At 38.4% G+C, this 22,023-nt stretch overlaps 2 protein-coding genes across 2 annotated transcripts in view; one reads left to right on the top strand and one right to left on the bottom strand.

The window, feature by feature from the left end:
• Positions 1-17,970, top strand: part of LOC106789849 — a 37,523-nt gene extending 19,553 nt beyond the window's left edge. Inside the window, exons 14-48 of the mRNA XM_014754374.1 lie at positions 4-1,188; positions 1,269-1,623; positions 1,703-1,951; positions 2,036-2,191; positions 2,260-2,589; positions 2,683-2,855; positions 2,923-3,019; positions 4,540-4,703; positions 4,779-5,000; positions 5,086-5,339; positions 5,420-5,583; positions 5,672-5,942; positions 6,017-6,277; positions 6,357-6,489; positions 9,199-9,367; positions 9,513-9,558; positions 9,687-9,822; positions 9,918-10,074; positions 10,151-10,279; positions 10,358-10,705; positions 10,779-10,944; positions 11,014-11,167; positions 11,244-11,370; positions 11,461-11,661; positions 11,747-11,916; positions 11,978-12,691; positions 13,196-13,358; positions 14,611-14,955; positions 15,065-15,359; positions 15,442-15,583; positions 15,673-15,872; positions 15,951-16,103; positions 16,172-16,293; positions 16,687-17,361; positions 17,476-17,970. Of these exons, the coding sequence (XP_014609860.1) occupies positions 4-1,188; positions 1,269-1,623; positions 1,703-1,951; positions 2,036-2,191; positions 2,260-2,589; positions 2,683-2,855; positions 2,923-3,019; positions 4,540-4,703; positions 4,779-5,000; positions 5,086-5,339; positions 5,420-5,583; positions 5,672-5,942; positions 6,017-6,277; positions 6,357-6,489; positions 9,199-9,367; positions 9,513-9,558; positions 9,687-9,822; positions 9,918-10,074; positions 10,151-10,279; positions 10,358-10,705; positions 10,779-10,944; positions 11,014-11,167; positions 11,244-11,370; positions 11,461-11,661; positions 11,747-11,916; positions 11,978-12,691; positions 13,196-13,358; positions 14,611-14,955; positions 15,065-15,359; positions 15,442-15,583; positions 15,673-15,872; positions 15,951-16,103; positions 16,172-16,293; positions 16,687-17,361; positions 17,476-17,711 (8,862 nt within the window). The 3' untranslated portion in view covers positions 17,712-17,970. The remainder of the gene's footprint in view (positions 1-3; positions 1,189-1,268; positions 1,624-1,702; positions 1,952-2,035; positions 2,192-2,259; positions 2,590-2,682; positions 2,856-2,922; positions 3,020-4,539; positions 4,704-4,778; positions 5,001-5,085; positions 5,340-5,419; positions 5,584-5,671; positions 5,943-6,016; positions 6,278-6,356; positions 6,490-9,198; positions 9,368-9,512; positions 9,559-9,686; positions 9,823-9,917; positions 10,075-10,150; positions 10,280-10,357; positions 10,706-10,778; positions 10,945-11,013; positions 11,168-11,243; positions 11,371-11,460; positions 11,662-11,746; positions 11,917-11,977; positions 12,692-13,195; positions 13,359-14,610; positions 14,956-15,064; positions 15,360-15,441; positions 15,584-15,672; positions 15,873-15,950; positions 16,104-16,171; positions 16,294-16,686; positions 17,362-17,475) is intronic.
• A 365-nt stretch (positions 17,971-18,335) lies between these two features.
• Positions 18,336-21,581, bottom strand: LOC106790081 (esterase E4-like). The gene is made up of 8 exons (XM_014754759.1): positions 21,348-21,581; positions 20,866-21,154; positions 20,561-20,746; positions 20,216-20,412; positions 19,991-20,147; positions 19,511-19,861; positions 19,287-19,431; positions 18,336-19,188 (listed from the first exon to the last, which is right to left on the bottom strand). Exons 1-8 carry the CDS (start codon positions 21,477-21,479, stop codon positions 19,044-19,046), a joined length of 1,602 nt encoding a protein of 533 aa, XP_014610245.1. The 5' UTR covers positions 21,480-21,581; the 3' UTR covers positions 18,336-19,043.
• Between the last annotated feature and the right edge of the window lie 442 nt (positions 21,582-22,023).

Raw genomic sequence — 22,023 nt, 5'->3', positions numbered from 1 at the left:
AAGCAAGAGGGAGCTGAGAAACTGGAACGCGAGGTGGAAGAACGTAAACCTAAGAGGGAAGCTGCAGAAATGCAAGTTTCGGTCGGGGCTGCTAAAGAGAAAGAAGATTTTAAAGAAAAAGGTGAAAAAGCTGTAAAGGATGTTTCTGGTCCCGAAAAGCACGATGAACCAGCTAAAGTAAAAGACGAGGTGGAAGATGAAATGGAATCGAAGCAAACCGAAGGAGAAATAAAAGATGCAGGGAAGATAAAGTTTAGCGAGGAACGAAAAAGAAGGCAGCAACGAATGAAAGAGGAAGAAGAAAGAATGAGACAAGAGAAGGAAGAAGAGAGAAGAGTGGACGAAGAGAGAAGACGTAAACGGAAAGAACGCAGGAGAGAAGAAGAGGAAGCGATGTTAGAGAAGGAAGCAGCTGAAAGATTAAGAATCGAAGAGAAACGTAAGAAAAGAAAAGAAGAAGCAGAGGAAAGCAGAAAAAGTAGAGAAGAAAAATTAAAGAAACAAGAAATGGAACGGTTGGAACGCAAGAGAGCCGAAGAACGCCAGAGAAAAGAAGATCTCGAAAGGATGAAAAAGAAAGAAGAAGAAAGAATGAATACAAGAGAGAATGAGAGAAAAGCAAGACGCGAAGAAAGTGCAAGATTTCTAAAGGAAGAGGAGGATAGATTGAGACGGAGACGCGAGGAGGAATTGTCCTTGATAAATAAGAGACGACGAGAAAGAGCAAGGGACGATACGTGGTCGAGACTAAGAGAGAACGAATCTGATAGATTTTACAATAGACGAAGTATAGACGAGGAATTAAGTAGGAGTAACAGATCTCATCGTTTCGATTCCGATTTACAATTAGAATCGACGCTTTCGGACACGTCCAGATCGCACAGTTGGAGAGAATCTCTCGCTTCCTCTGGAAAAAGAAGCATCGACGATTACATGGATTACAAATTACACGAGAGCTCGTTAAACAGATCTCTGTACGACGTTGGCTCTTATTATGGTACAAGAAGACGAAGAGAAGATCGTATTAACAGAGCAAGGTCGATCAGCTTGTTAAAATACGACGAGTATCATACGGGCGATACCGATTATAACCTTTCTTACAGCTCGGCGAGTAAGCCTCCTAGATGCGCTAGAATCAAGATCCCTTCTTACATCGAGTACGACGATCTTGATTCGAGTACTTTAGAGGTAATATATTTTTCACGTATTTACTTATTTGGCTAATTAATATCTCTATACGTAGAAATGATACATTTTGGAATATGCAGAGTATCGTGCAGGATAAAGGAAAGAAACCATCGTTCTGTACGCGACTTACCAATAGAACGGTAGGCGAAGGTATGAGAACGAGATTAACATGCACTGTTTTGGGACATCCCGAACCGCGCGTTTATTGGAAAAAGGATGGTCAAGAGTTATCACCCTCGTCAAATAAGCATCTAATTAAATTCGACAATGGCATGGCTTATTTTGAATTAAAAGAAGCTCTTGTCGAGGATTCCGGAGTATACACCTGCGTCGCGGAAAATACTCACGGATCCTCGTCTACCGAGTCAACTTTGAAAGTCTACAGAGACTTTGTACAACCATTATCGCCACCGATGTTTACCAAATCCATTAAAGGTAGGTCCAAAGATTGCTTTCCGCATCCATACCAAGCCGCATACCTACTACCCACCACACGTATTATATTTCCTTTCAGATACGTATCGATATTCCGATCACGAATTAGTGTTAGAATGCCGAGTTCGTGGATATCCAAGCCCTACGATTACCTGGTTTAAAGATGGACAAATTCTCGACGATGCAAGATATACTCAAAAGTATTTAGACGACGACATTTACCGATTGGAAATATCGAATCCTAATGCTTCGGACAGTGGACGTTACATTTGCAGAGCGAGCAACGAAATACAATCCAGCGAAATATCGCACATCGTACACTTCGAAGGTTAGCATAGCAATTTTCTAAATCCTTCCTGATCCACGTTGGCGGATTGAAAAATAACGTAAGGATAATTTATTAACGTTGAAGGACGAGATGAAACGTCTACTTGTAGAAGTAGACATAATCGATTCATGGAGGATGAGACGAGTATCGAAGCGTCCAGGAGACCTCGCTTCTCGAGTCTTTTGAGTGATCACAGCGTACCTACCGGTGGTACCATTGCTCTTCAAGTCGAAGTCAAAGGTATATTCGAGCGTCATTAAATAGGAACATAGTGGGTACAATTTTCATTTGAAATCTTCGTTGGATAGGAATGCCAGCACCGGAAGTGAGATGGTTGCACGGGGAACGAAAAGAACCAATTTCCATATCAAAAGCGAAGACTTTCATCGAATCTGGCATTCATACTCTTATCGTACCGGAAGCAACAGAATCGGAAAGAGGTACCTACATTTGCAGGGCAGTGAACGCTTACGGATACGTCGACACAGCTGCTACGATCGAAATAATATCTCCTAGCGCGATCGACGGTGGAAAACCGGCAATGTTCGTTTCCAGACCTTCGGAAAAATCCATTGCGGTGGCTATCGGGGAAGATGTCAGTGTATCTTTTAGAGTCACCGGTGTTCCGAAACCTCGAGGTAACGAAGATAATTATAAATCAAATTAGACATAACGAAGAAGGACTTTTTCAATTTCGTCTTGCTAACAATAAGCAAAATGATCTTCCTTAGTAACATGGATGAAAGGTTTAAAAGATATTACGGATGGTCCGCGATCGTACAAAGAAGTTATCGATGACTACGTCAGATTGACTTTGAAAAGGGCAGTACAAACCGACGAAGGCACTTATTGTATTTTGGTGAAGAATCGCTACGGATGCGATAGAAGTTTCTTCTCGATTTGGGTGAGTAAATCCTATGCGATTGTAGTAGACTGAAACAATAAGAAAAAATAATATTTGTAATGATTAGATTAAGCAAAGAGCGAGATCGCTAACACCGTTGCCCGACTGGAATCGCTCTGATGCAGGAAGTATACAAAACGAGGATGAATTGTCTTACATAAAAGGTAAGTTCGATCCAAGACACGTCTCTGTAAAATATAATATTATTTTATTACGTAATTAATGCAAGAAAAAAGACAAGACGAGCAACGATAAGAATGATCGTACAAATGAATAATGAAGTAATTATAATTAGAGTAGCGATATACGACACACAGGGACAAGGATTACAGCGAGTACACTTGGCCCCAAAATCGTTTGGCTTTATTCCAAGTAGTCCCTGGGCTAAAGTGTTTTGCAAAATGACGTCGATATTTAGGTTGACTGCTTATAAAGCCAACGCATTGTACTAAAGTCTTTAAACTTCTTATAAGTATCCACGTACGTGCTAGGTATAAATCTGCAAAAAATAAACGTTACGAAGGTGGATTAAATGCACCATTAAATGCCACTATTTTGATAGTTTCTCTATACTTGCAAGCAGTTTCATTAAAACGTGAGAGAAGCTGTTTAATAAAAAAAGTAGTCGCGACTGTCATCATTTTTGCACGACCCTTGAATCGATGCCAGGTATAACGGCGGTTCCTTGACCAAATCCTCGACTGTCTACAAAGTATTAAATATCATAAATATATACATACGTATATGTAGTAACAATAAATAACATAGTGTGACTGATTTATCACGAAGGACGAACAAAATTACTTACATAGGAAGTTGGAGTGGCTTCAGAATTTTGGATCGCGAAGCCGGAACCTTTGTGGTCCATTTATGGCACAGTTCGATCTTTACAAAAAATCTAAATGCTTACAAGAGAAATGACGTTTTACAAATTTAATAATTATCGCAAGCTTGGTAGATTTAGCGAAAGAAAAATCTTCGAAGGTACATATCTCTTCTTTGAGAAGCTTCGAGCAACAAACGCCAACGATTAAGCAACCACGGCCAGTACATAGATATTCTACATCGTGGTTATCTATAGTTACAAATAAATGTGAGCTATTACTGACTAAATAATTTACATAAACGATCCCATTATTCAAATTCTGTCTAAACTCGTAAGGATAAAATTTAAATTAGGATACAAATGATAAATACTTTTCGGAAGAACTTTTGCAAAATGGTTCAAGCAATGAGAAATATAAAACTGATATTACCACCTACGTACGCAATTTGAGGAACACTTCCCGTTAGGTTATTTTCGTTTGCCTCCCTTACCCATTTCCTTACCCCTTCCTACTTTTCTCATTGCCAGAAATTTGAAATTCAGTCGGCATCGAGAACCGTCTTGTCTCTGTTCTACTTTTTTCTCGAAAAACGCAAATCAATCGTACCACAGAAAGCGAACTGTATTCTGTCGTTAAACGTAGAAATGTGAAAATTCGGAAGAATGAAGAATCAGGATAAAAAAATGGTTTCGAACGATGACCTCGAATTATCGAGTTCTCGTTTGAAACGATCTTTGGCCAACGAGGATAGTTTGATCAGCGATTTCATAGAATATTTATTCGGACATCGAGGTAGTAGAGAGTACCGGTACTTTTCAAAAAAGCGCCACGACGATTTAGAAATATTTGTACGGCAGATGTTCCTGGAGCAATCGGCAGCGAGCCAATAGTCATCGATGGAGGAAGAAATTGGTTGTCCTTGAGTTGGGCCAAGGCAGAAAGGAAAGGACCAGCTCCGGTGATCGCCTACAAGGTGGACGCATGGTTGATGGGTGGAGAAGGCGGTGCTCGTTGGGCCGAGGTACAACACGATAACTTTAATCATTATCCAATGTAATCGCGTTGCTTTATTCTTTACTCACTTTGCATACCCCAGCTGGGCATCACGCCGATCAACGCCTTTGACGCGTTCAATCTTCGCCCAGGTGGAGAATACAAATTTCGCGTGACGCCACGAAATCGATACGGATGGGGCGAATCTGTTACGATGTCTAGTTCCGTCACGGTCACCGAAGTCCTCGATCTTCCAGAATTCACGAAAATTCTCCCCGGTCAGCTGAAGGCTCTTCAAGACACGACGATCAAATTGGAATGCGAGGTGAGACTTTTCCTTGTGTGATCTACATAACTATTATATATTTCTTCTTCGTTTGATATTCTATTTGAATTTGTATGGATTTTAGATTCGCGGTGATTCCAATATAAATATGAAATGGTATCGCGAAACAACCGAGATCAATCCTAACAACGACTCGAGATATTCCATCGGTAGGAGAGGTTTCAGGTGCTCTCTTACGATAGAAAATATAAAAGAAGATGATTCCGGTAGATACGTTTGCGAGGCATCGAATAAAATTGGTAAAGTGTCGTCTTTTGCTAGAGTGCTCGTAGTCACCGATCCGAAGATCATCGAAGCGGATGAAAAACTTAGATCTAGGTATTGTTCATAGATATTTTATTGTTGTTATAGTTTTATTTGAAAGCAATTTTAAAACGCAACGATTGTTCTAATATTAGAATTTTGGGAGATGAACGAGAAGAAAGGCCGCCGCAGTTCGCCATGAGATTACGAGATAGACGGGTTCAAGTAACTTATCCGGTACGTTTAACGTGTCAAATTATGGGTTATCCTGCTCCCGAGATAATTTGGTTGAAAAATGGGCTGGAAATTCCTCAAGATGGTAAATTAAAGCATTGCTAAAGACGTTAAATGACGATTAACATTTATAATCGATAGCTACGTATATCTCGATTTGTTCTTTTTCTCAGAACGTCACGTCGTTTGGGACGACGAGTCGAACTTTCACACTTTAGAGATAATTCATTCGACGCTCGAAGACTCCGGATGTTACATGGTAACGGCCAAAAATATCCATGGCTCGGTGTCTTGTCGATCCGTCCTCGTAGTCGATAAAGGAATTCGTGCTTACGTTGCTCCAGAATTTCTCTATGGCTTGGATGCAGCTTACACCGTAAGATTAAACGACGAATTACGAATGTCAGCTCAGATCGAGGCTTATCCTAGCGTGGGCGTAGTATGGTAAGCAAACAAATATCTATCATTTTTATATTTTTTCTTTCTATTGTATAATATCGTTGTTTTGATTTGATCAGGCATCGCGACGGGTTGCGTCTACGACCTAGCAGAAGGACTATCATGACTTTAAGCCACGACGGTACCGTCGAATTATCTTTGGCAAAAGTTAGCAGCAGGGATGCCGGTGTTTACAGTTGTACCGCGATCAATGAAGTTGGCCGAGCTGAGACATCCACGCGGGTCAACGTTATCGTCGAATCCGATGAACCAAACGACGAACAGGTGCAATCTCTTTCCGAAGGATTGCCAACGGTGACGATAGCTTCTCCCGATGTTCCGTGCGTATATCGACAAAAAATCCTTATTCCGTGAGAATTCGGAAAAAACCTATTATCCCTATCTCGCATCATTTCGCAGATATTCAAAGGAACCCCTATTTGTCACGAAACCTTTATCAACCGAAGCTCTCGAAGGAGACACGGTCATTATACTTTGCGAGGTCGTTGGCGATCCTAAACCGGAAGTTATCTGGTTGCGTGACTTCCTAAAGGTAATTACTACTTTATTGATATTTCATATCTAGGCATACGTTAGAAAAGGGAGAGAGCATCGAAAGAAAGCTAATTAAATGATCCGAACTTGCAAGTTGGACGGGGGCAAGTACGTTGAAGAAGTTGCAAAGTTCATTGTGCAATTCCAGAAAATGACGTGTCCCTAATGCTGCTTCGGTCACGATGTAGGTCAAGGTGGTAGCAAGAAAGAAATGATAGTGTTACATACCGCATTATGCCCATAGCGAGTCAGGTATTATATGCGTCGGGGGAAACGGCATTTATTTCGCGTCACCTCTTTAAAAGGTAACAGTACGTGCTACGCGAGATTAAACGAGGGGCCCAAAGATGGAACGGAGAAAGAGAAAGAAATGCCAACTGCCAAAAAGTGGTCCTTTGACGAATATCAAAAGAATGATGGAACGATTCGAGTGTAATCGAAACGTCGTGCATTCGTCGTCGTTCGAAATCCTTTTACGACGAAATTTCATTTCCCCTCAGCAAAGAGATACACAAATGGACTTAGGCGTGGGCGTTAACGTTAATAAAAAGTCAAGGGGAATACAAATTAGGCATATCGAAAGTATTATCCGTGACGTAGGACCTAGGTATAGGTATAATCATTTTCATGGTAACGTTCGCGTCGACGTCGTTCCGTTGAGACGATCAAAATATTGCGAATCGTCGAGCGGAAAAGAAGAACCGAAGGGAAAGGAAGAAAACGATGCTGCCTCTAAGTATTTACGTCAAACGAATATTTGCATAATCGAGAAGAGTGCAAGTACTTACTTACTTACTTACCTAGAAGGCGTCGTCCCCACTTTTCGTCGACCAACTTGGCTTTCTTCGCCGATGGATCGGTACCCGCGAAGTACGAACGGTAAAACAGTCGGTGTGTAACTTTGGCGAATGAATAGCCTTCTGTCGATCGTCGTTCTCCTCATCGTCGTACGACCGACTATATATTTAACTATTTATTTGTCTCTATCGCACAGAAGCGCATTCTTTGTCATTCGAACAGTGAGAAAAGTGAGTAGAAATAAGCCAGACGTTATTTCATTCCGGAAGAACGATGCTTTCCCATATGGAATTTCGTATAAACAAATGTGAGCAATAAATCTCAGCCGACGTGCATGTGCAGCTTCGAAATGACTGACTTTCTTATTTCAAAAGCACGTATGTATAGGCACATAAATAAATATAATACTATATAATACCAGTTACCATCCCTGAAAATCTGCATAGACTCTCATTGACAGAGTCAGAACTCTGGAACAATTGTCTCGATGACGATTAATTCCATTATATTTCTATTCTCTTTCTCTCTTTTCGATTAGAAGTTGAAGAGCAATGGATTATTGTCGTACGTCAGGACAAGTTCCCAGTCGTAATGAGTCATTCTCATTCTCAGGGCTTTTCATCGGTTCTCTTAAGGATATTCCTCCAACGAAAACGAATCTATTTACTCCGAGGAAAACTTGGCCGAGTCTCGCGAGTTAATCTTTCGCGTAGTAACTGCGCGAACGTGCGAAGCATCAAGCCAAGCCACCAAATACATACATACGTTCAACGAGCACTCCTTTTTAGCTAACGACTATGTTAATGCTGCAAACGTTTCAACAAACTCCTTTCTTCAAATCTCCCCATTCTTATCAACTATTACTATTGGAAAATGTATTTGAAATGACTAATTACTATTGGAAATTGTACGATATAGCCACCCCTGTGGGAGAAAATCGTCGAAAGGTAATAGGAAGGTGAAGCAAAGTTTCGATCTATTGCACCGATATACCTGTTTTTAATGCTCTATAGAATGTCCTTGCACTAACCAGTTTATGGCGTCCCTCTTCCGTAACGGGAAGTGTCGTCCGCATAAATTTCATCGTAGGCGAAGCGTCGCGTTGGTGCACGATAGACAGGTGAAAGACGGATGGGTCTCGGAAGGTCCATTATGTCAAGAATCAGCTCGCGTTAGAAAACTTGAAAACTTCATTTATCGCAATGAGATACGATTGATCGATACACTTTTCCTTACGAAATAACATCGACGCATTGATGCCTTTTCTCTTTTATTTTGATCGTCTAAAATATTTGAAAGAAGGATCTACGTATGAACTATTTCATGCGTTCGCAATTGATAGAGATGGAAAGGAAGATAATTATTAATAGGACAAAAAATATAAATATTCAGTTGTTGGCACTTGTGTCTGTCATACGCATAACAAGATCAGTCTCGAACGATTCGATCGACTTTCGCTCCCTATATGGGCTAGAGTTTCAACGAGAATACTACTGTCGTCTCTTTTTCTCAATCTTTTTCTTGTTCGTCCTCTCTTGAAACATCTCACGCTGAGTTTGAACCCCGTGTAGCTTTAAAAAAGTGACAACTATAGGCCATCTAAATGTACGCGAACGATACGACGTACCGCGGTGGTACTCGTACACGTCCTATATTCCTATAATACGAAACGTTTACAAAAAGGAGTCGCTATTAAAACACGTTGCTTCTTTTTCAACGTAGGCGTGGGAATCGCGGAAACGCGTTGGTATCTAGGTCGAGGTCAGGCGTCTCGCTTCTCTTTTTCGTTAACATGCGAGCGACGTGCGACGTGCCTACATATTTATATATGCGAACCAGCGAAACCCAATCTCATCTTCGAACCTCTCAAATAATCGATTACTTTTTTTTTTTTTTTAACTAATTGCAGCCCGATTACTATAGAGACGCGCCTCATTTTCGGCTGGTGGGTAAAGGTCCTCAATACAGATTGGAAATACCTTACGCGAAACTCGACTTTACCGGAACGTATTCGGTCATTGCTCGAAATTGTCATGGAGAAGCGAAAGCCGTAATCTCTTTGCAGATCTATGCTAAAGGTTAGACACATTCTACATTTCCCTAAATATTTTTTATATTCAAACTTGCTATTAATTAAAATCACTTAATCGTTATTAACACGATGTGTTATACTTTTTATATAATCGCATATTATAATTAGACGAATTTACATTTTCTTTTTAGGTCAGGGTAAAGAAACGACGATGAAAAAATCGGCGATTACGCACGGGTCAGTATCGAGTTGTTAAGCATATGAAAGTACATCTATTTTTTCGTATTTACAAAATGTCTACACTCTTTGGAAATATATTATCTACATTTTATTGAAATTTTGACGTTCGTGTTCCTCTTCTGCAGGAAGGTACTCACCTTGCCCATGGTAACAAGGGAACTCCGAGATATAAGATGTTGCGACGGCGACGCTGTAACTTTGGAGTGTAAATTTCTTGCCACACCAGAACAACCTAACGTTCGCTGGGAAAAGGGTGGAAAGGTAACGCTGGCGCTTTCTTCATTTTCCTATCTATTTGTTCAAATAATATTAGCAAAGTGGATAGCACAATAGGCAAAGTTATTGGTTACTTTTAGATAATAACCATGGGAAACGATTTTACAAGTGAATTCGATGGCGAAGTAGCACGACTGAGCATCCAACACGTTTATCCCGAGGACGAGGGAGAGTACACGTGCGTCGCTTACAACGAACTTGGAAAAGCATTCACGTCGGCTTGCATAGTTGTCGATGGTATAATCGAATCTTATTAAATTGATTTTCCTATCAATTTGGATATAATAGGTTTGAATTCTTCTTCGATTCGCAGTACCCGAAGGGAAAGAAAACGTACTAAGCGAAAGATTAACGCGACCGGTTGGCCTACTATCGGCAGGATCAACGCCACGATCGACTCCACGATCGACGCCTATCAGAAGTTTGTCTCCTGCGGTTTCTCGTAAGTTATACCTAAGAAACCGTATTTTTCATTGAAATCTTCTGGAGCAATGGATGAGATCATTTTCCTTCGATTTAGATGGCCGCGAGCTAAGGTCTCCTCAACTTCCACCGCGATGCGGTTCGACGATAAAACGAACAAAATTCAGTCCACCGAAATTTTATTCCGTACCGCACAATCGAGTGGTCGAAGAAGGCGAAACCGTGCGTTTCCAATGCGCGGTTGTTGGTCATCCGACGCCCTGGTTGAAATGGGATAAGAACGGAATCGTTGTCACCCCGACCACGAGAATTTCTATCGTGGAAAAAGACGACGTAAAGATCCTGGAAATCGGCGAGGTCACCCAAGAGGATGCTGGACTTTACAGAGTTCGTTTGGAAAACGATTTTGGTAGAATCGAGGCTAGCGCACGACTCGAAGTGATAAGTAAGCAACGATAATACAACTTATATTCATTGTATTCGCAAGTATTTAATAAATAATGCAATCATTTGGAAAGGTCGGCATGGATCTTTAGGGCGAACAATAAGAACTAGAAGTGCCTCCCCGAGAACTTATCCTTATTTTTCTCGAAATCTTCTCGACACAACTACTAGAACGGACGGTCGTCTTCGACTGCAATGCGGCCTAAGAGGAACTCCTAGTCCGACGCCGACGTGGTACAGGTAATACACGAACTACTCTTTAGACATCGTTGTCGAGACAAAACGCTTCTTTGTTCGTTCGTATTTTAGGAATGGACGACCTTTGACCCGTTCAAATAGAATAAAAAGACACTTTGACGGGAAAATTGCAAAGATCGAAATTTCTAAAGTAAAAGCTAGCGACGCAGGCGAGTACAGTTGCGTGGCAACTAACGTCCTTGGCTCTGCGAGAAACACCTGTCAGGTGAATATTATAGACTTCTAAAAATGACTTTCTTTTTCCTCCTACTTTCTCTTCTTCGACTTATCGACGTTTACAGGTAACTGTACTTGACCCAAACGACTCTTCGACCTTGGACAAAGAATCGCCTAAATTCCTGCAATCTCTTCCCAAAGAATCGATCGTTATGGAAGGAAATTCTTTCGAACTTCGTACTAGACTTACTGGTAAACATAATATCCTTTTAATAATACCATTCGGCCTTTCTCTCTTTTCTTTTTTTATTTTCATTTCGAATAATAGATTTATTCTTCCAGGCACTCCCCCATTCTCGATCCATTGGTTAAAAGATAAACGCGAAATTCCCGACGGTGACTGCCATCATTACGTTTTATATAACGATGGTGGAATCGTCCTTAGACTCTCCGATGTCCATCCAGAAAACGCTGGAGAATATGCATGCATCGTTCGAAATGAATTTGGTGAAATTTCTTGTAGCGGTCTCCTTGCCGTCCAAGGTATTCGAATATTCGCTCTTTTCAGCTATACCTATCTCTATGCATTATTTTATATTCAAGGATATTTCGTTTAATTATTGGACAGATTATAAGACTATTCGAAATCTCGCGCCACGATTTAGCAAAACGCCGCTAACTCGAATCGTCGCGAAAGGCGAGACCGCGTGTTTCTGTGTACGAGTACAGTGCGAGAAGCCGATGGACTTCTTCTGGACTATTAATGGAAAAGACGTTAGGGATAATGCTAGATGCAAGGTATGTGTATTGATCAATAGTCGAAACGAGACAATTATTATACAAGATCGATATTACATAGGTCGAGAAAGACGGAAATGTCTGCATTTTGAAAGTACACGAGGTCTGTTCACGAGACGCGGGTGAAATTCGTTGTACGGCTTCCGTCCTGGGCAATGGTCCATCGATCTGCTGTACAACGGAATTGCAATTGAACCGAGGCTCGTGTACATTCGAAAATTGCACAATTTCAAATTCGAAGAAAGAACGGACGATGGCTCATAATCGTGAAAAATCCCCGTCACCGTTGCCGTCGCCGTCAACGTCGTTTCGTCGTACGCCCCTTTCGAGCTCTTGTAGAAAATCTATAAAAGAACGACATATTCTTTCGACGAACGCATCCTGTCAACAAGAGGACAACAAATTTCAACGCGCAAGATCGTCTTCGCTTCCTTTAAGAAAGAAAGTATCCAGTCCTAAAGAACTTTCTCCATTACCGAAGAAGAAAAATGTACTTCTTCCAACGGATCGAAGCAATCTCTCGAATAAGCAGAAAAACGAATCTGATGCAATAGATTTAATACCATCTATGTGCACGGAACGATCTCTATTAACGTCAAGTCCGGACAAGGAATATATCAAAGATGATGACGAATCGTCCAATCAATTGGACAAATTTGTAGCAGCTACGATCGTGAATGCGCCTAACGATGTAACAGTTTTCAGAGGTAACAAGCTCGTGCTCGATATTACCTACCGTGGCGATCCCGAGCCCTTAGTTAAATGGTTCCGTGCGGTAAGTAACAATATGTTTCATAAGTGCACTCACACATAATACATACCTACATATATACAAACTTTCCTCTGCCGTTTTATTTGACTTATTTATTTTAATTGGAATTTATGAATAACTGTGTCAATGACCTTATGAAATGATTATTAAAGACTCGGTCACCTTACGGCAAACGATATTCGAGATCCCCTTCTCTCACATTTTGTTATAGAAACCGACGCGACGCGACGTTCGGAGCTCGAAACAGTATTCTTGCGATCGTTGACAAAACATGCGTGCTTCCTAAACCTTGAGAACGCATTTTTTTAGATCCTTATCGCACTTCTTCCACTCGGTTTCATTTAACACTCCCTGTAAAATGATCGTAGTAGAGAACCAATTTCTGTTCCGATAGCAACGCGTACTGGGTGGGAAGCAAGTATAGAGTACCAAGTATACAAAATAAATGTTCATTCATTATTGTACAAATATCCTAAATCTTATCAACATTTTTGTTTATTGTTCAAGGGTCGAGAATTAAAATCCGAGGAGAAAATTCAAATTACTTACGGTGCTGGTGTCTCTTATTTAACGTTGGATAATATAACGGCGGATCATGCTGGAAAATATGAAGTGTCGGTGGAAAACTTATTAGCGAGAAATCGACAATTTTTTAGTCTCGCTGTTGAAGGCAAGTATCTATATATAGTATGTATTCATACCTATAGAGATGAAAAAAAGGAATTGCTTCTAACTATAAGGTAAACGTACAAAATTCCACGCTGTCGATCTAACGTTTCGATTTCTCGTGTTTCGAATTTGAAGTGACCATTCAAACAAACAAATCTTAAGATTTGTAATTCAAAGAAAGACGTAATCCAGATCGAAATTCTAATTAAATTTGAATCTCTACGTATGCACATATGTACGGAACGATTGTTATCAAGCAAGATTTTTACGTCTGCTCTGTAAATACTCGAGAACAAATGTTTACGACGAAAGAAACCGTCTTACATCATTCCTACTTAATTGGCATATCGTATCGACATCATTAACTCACACATTGTTACAAAATTCGTGTGTGTTTATTTAAATAAAGGTATTTAGACAATCTCTCACGCCTGGCAAACTATGAATTTAATTGGAGGATCAATCGTTTATGACTTGAAGAAGACACGCGTACGTATATTCCGATTCCTTCTTTTTACAAATGTTCTCGGAAATATTACGTCAAAGATTTGTTTAGACCAACGGGAAAAAATTGGTTAGACCATAGGGAGCGAAGGATTCGATTAGGGAAAAGTTGAAATAGACTCGCTTTACACGGTCTAGTTCCTTTTCTCGCGTACAAGGCGGACGACAATCTCACGTGACGAGTCTCGCAATTATTCCTCTACCATTTTCAACACGAAGTTACACCACTCACCGCTCTGCTTCTCTCTCTCTCTCTCTTCCTCTTCCTCTTCCTCTTCCTCTTCCCTCTCTCGTAAAACCTTCTTTTTTCCTCAAAAGACGTCTCAGTAGACGTCCATTTGCACCGAACGCTCGTATACTGCTCTCTCTCTCTCTCTCTCTCCCTCTCTCTACTAGATCAGTCAATATTTATCGCTTCGACATAATGGAACGTGTTCTTCGACTTTGCTTACTTTATTTTGACTGAATAGCACATCGATATCGTTTCAAGTTCAATATTTTTCATTTACGAAGACATTAAGACGATGGAATTGGGTAATATACGACACGTTTATATCGCTGTTACAACATAGCATATAATATCAATCAAAAATAACATATAATTTGTAAAACATTTCTTAAAATTTCTTAACATTTCATTAAAGCTTTGATTAACAAATAAAGTTGGGTGTTTCCTGATATATTAATCGTGATTGGTACTCGCGCGATATTCGAAAAAATTCGATAATAAGATGTAATTTGAACGATAGGACCACCGGATCCACCGGCAGGCATTCCAAACGTTACAAGTTCAGAAAATTCGGTAACGATTACCTGGAGTTCACCGGCTTACGACGGTGGCTGCACAGTAACCGGTTATACTATCGAGATGAATCGAGCAGATGAAAACTCGTGGACGGTTATCGATGAATCTTGTCATTCTCTGAGTCACACGGTGCTTGCATCGTCAAAGAATTCAATCGTCGCTGGTGAAAGCTACCGTTTCAGGATCAGAGGGGAAAATATACATGGAGTCGGTGAACCCAGTGTGGAATCCGAGTTCATTAGAATACCTCGAGAAGGAGAAACGATTATACAAAAGGAGGAAGAGGAAGGTAATTAAAAATATTCAAATACAATATTTTCGAATTTTGTTTTATCGTTGGTAATAAACTTAAACCTTCCTCGACGTCATTAATTGCATTACATAATATTTGTTTCCAGAGTTTTCAGTAGCTTTCGAAGCTCGCACGGTTCATGCAGAAGACTCGCAATTATTCGTCGATAGATATGACGTCTTCGAGGAACTAGGTAAAGGTCGCTATGGCGTAGTAAAAAGGGTCATCGAAAAATCCTCGAATGCGAGTTTCGCCGCGAAATTCGTACGAACGATCAAAAGCAAAGATCGTGAACAAGTTCGCGAGGAAATTAATATTATGAATATTCTCAGACATCCGAAGCTTCTTCTTCTAGCAGCTGCGTTCGAAGGTCCTCGAGAAACAATAATGATCACCGAATAGTAAGTATTATATACATGCTTTCGTTAATTCTATGTTTCCTTTATATTTATTAATATCGTTTATCGTTGTTCCAACGAACAGTATTTCAGGTGGTGAACTTTTCGAGCGAGTGGTAGCAGATGATTTTACTCTAACCGAACGGGATAGCATACTTTTTATGAGACAAATTTGCGAGGGGGTCAAATACATGCACGAAAATAATGTTGTACATTTGGACCTAAAGGTAAGAGAAAAAGAAATCGAGTCTGATTTAAAGGGATTGCGAAGAGGAAGAAATGTTTTCTAATAAAAGTCTATTCGCTGCCTTTACAGCCAGAAAACATAATGTGTCGAACGCGAACTTCGCATCAAATCAAGCTTATCGATTTCGGATTAGCGCAAACTCTTAAACCAGATACACCGATCAGAGTTTTGTTCGGTACACCGGAGTTCATACCACCTGAAATTATAAGTTACGAACCGATCGGGACAGAATCGGATATGTGGAGCGTCGGTGTCATCTGTTATGTACTGTAAGTTTTTAGTCAAAATATAGTTAATATATCTGGACTAAAGCATTGCCCTATTAAAAAATATCTTTGTTCATTCAGATTAACCGGATTATCACCGTTTATGGGGGATAACGATGCCGAGACCTTCGCAAACATAACGAGAGCTGATTATGATCTAGATCACGAAGCTTTCGATGCTATTTCTAATAATGCTAAAGACTTTATCACTGGTTTGCTCGTTAAGCGAAAAGAGTAAGTATTAATATCGGCAATAGTAGCATAAATAATATTTCAATGTTCGATATTCGATTACTTCGTAGATCGCGTATGTCAGCAAGCCAATGTCTAGAACATCCGTGGATGGTTCAACATACTGAAAATATGAGTAGAGTGGCATTACCGACAGACAAGCTAAAGAAATTTATCGTACGCAGAAAGTGGCAGGKAAATATTACTCGTTATATTCGACGTTCGATGTTTTCTGATTTTTGCCTTAATGACAACTCTAACGACATCAAAAATACATGTTTTACACAGAAATTTAAAGACTGCTATACGTTAAATTCAAAAGTTTGCCAGCATGTGCACGTTGTATTGAAGAAAGAACAAGCTTGTTTTTATGCACGTGTAACGTTAATATATAATATTAAACGAAATGAAACTTGGCGAAATGTAATAGAGTGCATAAGAGCGAGCTAAAATCGCTTTTAAATTTCATTTATTTTATAATACCGTAATATATTTCTTGATCTCTTCCTCTCGTGCTATTAAATTCGCAAGGAGTGTGCGTATTGTATGTGTGTCGCGTGTGTGTGCACGCATTCGTTTGTCCAATAGAAAACAGGAAATGCCATTCGTGCGCTAGGAAGAATGGCAATTCTTTCGGCGAACAGTAGGAAAAGTCCAACGACGACAACTGAGTGTTTGGAAACGATCGATTCGACCAACAATACGGACAGCCTTCTAATTAACAAAAATGAAAAATCTGTACATTCGGATAGAAGAAACGATCCTAATGATACGATGATCGAGCTAGAAGAAAATTCGGACGAATTCGTAGGAACCCGACGAAAGAGTAGCCTCTATTCGTTTTGTTACAAAACGGAAGTCAATATTCCTTTGCAAGAAGAATCGGACGGCAAGGCAGACAAAGACGAAGAAGAAGAAGAAGAAGAAGAAGAAGAAGAAGAAGGAGGAGAAGAAGGAGGAGAAGGGACTGGCGTAGAGAGCAAATTATCCGTAATCGATAGAGATTACGTATCCGATAGATCTGAAAATCAACGACGAGTCTTTCGAGGTGACTCGCGTGATTCCGGAATTGGCGATTGCAGTACGAATTTAGCGACTTCGTCGTTGCAATTAGACGAGTTGGGAATCGTTTCTATCATCGAAGAAGAAACGGACTGCGAGAGTAGTTCGAAATCTTTGAGAGATGATACAGGGAGTACCGAGGCTACCTCGCAAAGTAGCCCAATTAAAGCTTCGCCTGAGACTAATCGCGTTCACGAAGGTCTGTAGCTATTTTAACAATTATTGCTTTCTTTTTAATCGATCCATTGCTTTTCCTCGCATAACTGAAAGTAAATCCTTCTAATTGTGTAATATTTTCGTTTGGTTCGGATAGATGCCAATGAAAATCAGGATGCAAGGATGATCGTTGCTCGCAATCGAGACAAATTTGTGCCTACGGGAAACGTTAGTCGTAGAGCAAAGATGTTTGAACAGGAAGCAGCGGGCTTAAAATCATCGCCAACATCGCAAATTCAAATCGTACATCGCGCGTATCCGGCAGCAACGATGGCCACTGGTAAACCGCACAACGAAAGGATACAACGAGTCTTTGCTTTTTGGAATAAATAAGGAGTCTTTTTTAGTTTTGTTTTTTTCTATTCCGACAAACCAGCGACGCCGTATTTAATTTTGTTTTCATTTCATCGCTCACTCACACGCGAAAGCATACAATTATAACCGAATACAAATCTAATAAGAATAAGAATCTTGTTCAAATGTTAATCAGTTTTTTCGACAAGACCGAATCATAGAAAAACTATCGTGTCTATAATGTTAGTGTAGATACTTAGTGAAAAATAAAATGTACACGAGTATTGTTATAGTCAGAGATATTTTGCCTTATCGTATCATTTTCCAACGAATCGGACGATCAAATTCTGTTTATAGTGCTGTCATTCTGTTAAATAACGTTGATTTAGATAAAATTTCACATTTTATCTGATTCAAAAGAAACAACAACAAAATTGCTAAACAGATCTTGTGATTTGAAAAAGCCTGCTAAATAATGAAAAAACAATAAATTGTTAATAAAAATTCGTTTAAATATTAATAAGGCCTCGAGGGAAAAGGATTAAACGAAAATAATATTCTTAACAGACGTTCCTCGTATCCGACTTGTTTACAGGTAGACGGTGAAGCTTTTACTGCTTTTGCGTGTTTACATCTCGAAGAAAAAAGGAAACATACGTATTGAGGATAAAAGTAGGAATAATCGTATTTTTATTTTGACAACGGTCGACGACAATTGTTTACCAAAGTTATTTTCGTTCGCAATCTTGCCGAAGGCAGTCTAACGGTAAGACGTGCTCCTACGAATTTATTCTTTTTTCAAATAAATCTTTGCTTTTAAATATTTTAACTCTATGACGTCCCGATGGCTCCATGTTGGTGCCATGCAAATGTGTAAGTGCAAATGATGTGTCAGTTCTACCGGCGCGACACAAAAAAATCTAAATTCGACGTGCGGACGGCATAGTGTTAATTATAAAACGTGATCTATATCTATATCGTGATAACCGACGAATCAACAATTTTTTAACAACAATTTTCTATCATCGCAATGAATCGAATTATTCTAAATTTCTCGAACGGATTTATATTCCTTAGTGAGATCAAATTATTTCTTTTTATATTTTCATCCGAAAACTTAGCCGAAAAAGCATTGACTGTGTTAAAAAATATTTTTTTTCCAATTTCTTCGTAAAGAATCAATAAATGATCGATGTATATCGAACGATATGGATAACAAATCGCGTAAAGATAAAGAGAAATATAAGAAAATCGCTTGCAAATATCTATTAATCTATAATATAATATATTCGTAAACGAGAGATGATTAATAATAATATTATATTAACATTTTATTACCATATCCCATATCATTAAATTATTGTTCATTTTTTAAGCGTTTCTTTTAATCATTTCTGCTAACTCATCTTTGAATGGACAATTTATAAAATCTTTTAGTTCCAAATATGTAAGAGTATCGTTACTTACAGGTGTCCAGGTAGTATTAACGTATTCATTCAAAGATGACGTTGGATTCCTAAAAGAAAAATAATTGAACATTATTAAATACAATCTATATATGTATCTAACCGTAAGCAAACACATGACTAAAAATTGTAAATGAAAAAACTTTACCCAGTTTTGGCAAAATTAGTCCACAAATACGTAAGTCGCTCGATCATAGCCCTATCTTTAGTTCCTTTTGCTGGAGGTAAAGGATTTTTAGCTTTGCAAAGTGGTAAATAAAAGAGATAAGATAACTCGTCGGTGTGAGAAGCTCCTAAAGATGAAATATTGTAGATTACTTGAAATATTATTAGAAAATAAAAAGATATTTCCTTAAATAACGTAAAATGTACCCTTTGGATAGTAACATAGGTTTTCCGACTGTATTTTACTTTCTCTTAAAAGTTGAGTAATTGTCGTTTCATTCCCAACATAAGAAAATTTATATAAATATGTCGGTGCACAATTTCTCTTTCTTCGATCATCAACTATGTTATTGGTTGGATGACAAAAAAATATATCGCTCATAAAACTTATCAAAGATGGAATAGCTTCCTTGATTATTGGTTTATCGTTTCCAAAGTAATAATTTCTCACATCTTTTACTAATCGATCAATTTTCTCTGGCTCCTTTGAGATTGCTAATTGTTCAATATAATAATTCAGTTTTTGGTCTGTTTTTTTTAAACCCTCGTCACTATCATCTAAACCAAAGGAATGGAGAAAGATTTTGGTGAATACCAACAGAAATTTCGTCATCCCCATAAGTCTTAACACGATGGAAAAGAATATGGATATAGAAAATTAGATGAGAATTTCAACAATCTACTTACTTTTTAAGAACATTATAAATTCATTATTCGTATATCCGATCATAATCGGTATATCAGCATCGTTTTTCAAGAGTTCGTTTAACGGACGAGGGAGAAATGGATTTTTTGATTTGGCATCCATAACAGGTCCGGTCGGTAAATTCTCGACATTCTCCATCTATTAACATGATTTTTCTTTCATTAATATATTTAAATACTAATTGTAACGGCGTGTTCTAAACATACTGTAGTTATTTGGAACTGAGCCTTTATAAGTTGCGCAGCTGGAACCGTTCGAAGAAATTCAACAACTTCTTTAGGATCTTTCGAATCTTTGAAACCAAGGATTGATGCAAGTTTAAAGCAATTTTCTGGTTTACTCAATTCTAAGCTCCAAGGACATGTCGCTACTCCGCTTGCACATATAGCCTTGTGAAAAAGACCTACAATTGAATACTTTATTTAACATACTTTAATTCAAGACAACTTCACTAAAAAAAACATTTTAAACAATAATGTTTTCAATTTATATTTATTATATTTGATTTTTTATATCTGTTATTATTGCATTGAAAACTTTTATTTTATAACCTTTTGCCATAGGTGATATTGTTAATAAATGAACGCATGCTGCACCAGCGCTATTTCCAAATATCGTTACATTCTTAGCATTTCCTCCGAAATGGGAGATATTTTCTTGGATCCACTTTAAAGCTGCCACTTGATCTTTTAAACCTTGATTACCAGCTGCGACCTCGTCATCCAAATTCAAAAATCCTTTTTCAAATATTGAACGAAATTGTACACATTAATCGTTCTAATTTATTCTCAATTATCAATCTTAATTATTTTTCAATGAAATGGAAAATAAAGAAATACGTAAGAATGTCTCGTACCTAAAACTCCTAATCTATAATTGATAGTCACGAAAACAATGTCCTTGTTCATAAAATAGTCTGGTCTTTTAAATTTATCAGTGCCAGAACCCTGAACAAATCCACCTCCATGGATAAAAACTATAACAGCTTTATTTCCAGTCATTGAAGTCGTGTAAACGTTGAGATAAAGAGAATCTTCGCTACCGATAATATCGCTTGGCGACATTTCATTCAGCTGTACACAACAATTCACCTCGATATTTCCAGCATCTCTGAAACCGGTCCATGAAGCAGGAGGTTCTGGATCCTAAAACCCATTCAAAATGAAATTCAGGCTAGTTATTAAGAATTTAAATGCTACCGAAAATATGCTGTCATATCAGCAAAAATGTGAATTTATTGTCTTTTAACATTATCTTGCATTTAGAATGACTACCAATAATGGAAAAATAGAACTTACGTGGCAGATATTACAATACAAACGATGAACAATTAAATACCTTGAATCTTAATGGACCAAGAGGAGGAGCGGCAAAAGGTATTCCTTTGAAACTAAAATAAGATGTTCCTAAAACACTTTCGCACAAAGAACCCTTCAATTTTCCCTGACGTACGTTTACTATAGCTGACATTTTTTAATTGTATTGCAGCACTTATCAAGCTAGTTCGAAGCTATCTAATACTATAGACAATCTATAATTGTGTATACGAGTTTTTATATACTTATCTAGAGATAAGGCACTGGAAACAAATAAGATAAAATTGTTTTACCGTTGCATAATCAAGAATGAAAAATATTTTATAACGAAACGTACAAATTTTTTTCACCGTTTTTTTCTAGTTTAATACATAAATCAAAGAATTATTACACAATAATTTTTTAACTTAAACTGAATGAGATGATTTTTTAGCAAAATATGAACACTAGTCAAAGTATTAAAATATCAATTTATAGTCGCTTCAACATTATCAAGACTTTAATTACATGTCTCATAAATATTATATTAGGAAAACCGAAAAGTAATGTCGTTTCTGCGCATGCCAATATTTTGTTTTCATTTGTTAATTCATTGTGTACGTCATTGTGTATTCGTGTTTGAATTTAATGTTTACAAACAACATTACTTTCCGGTCCTCCTATATATATATATATATATATCTATATATATTATACAT

This window comes from Polistes canadensis, unplaced genomic scaffold, assembly GCF_001313835.1.
Source record: "Polistes canadensis isolate GaletaPanama2010 unplaced genomic scaffold, ASM131383v1 scaffold_7, whole genome shotgun sequence".
NCBI lineage: Eukaryota > Metazoa > Arthropoda > Insecta > Hymenoptera > Vespidae > Polistes > Polistes canadensis.
The sequence above is the reverse complement of the archived record's forward strand: the minus strand, read 5'-3'. Positions and strand labels throughout refer to the sequence as shown.

Bases quoted from the DNA above. Each gene is read 5' to 3' on its own strand.
- LOC106790081 (XM_014754759.1), bottom strand. From the start codon at position 21,479: ATGTCAGCTATAGTAAACGTACGTCAGGGAAAATTGAAGGGTTCTTTG. The intron at 20,148-20,215 runs GTATGTTTAGAA...TCATGTTAATAG, and splicing joins CTCAGTTCCAAATAACTACA to ATGGAGAATGTCGAGAATTT. The intron at 19,432-19,510 runs GTACATTTTACG...TTTCATCTTTAG, and splicing joins CCTATGTTACTATCCAAAGG to GAGCTTCTCACACCGACGAG.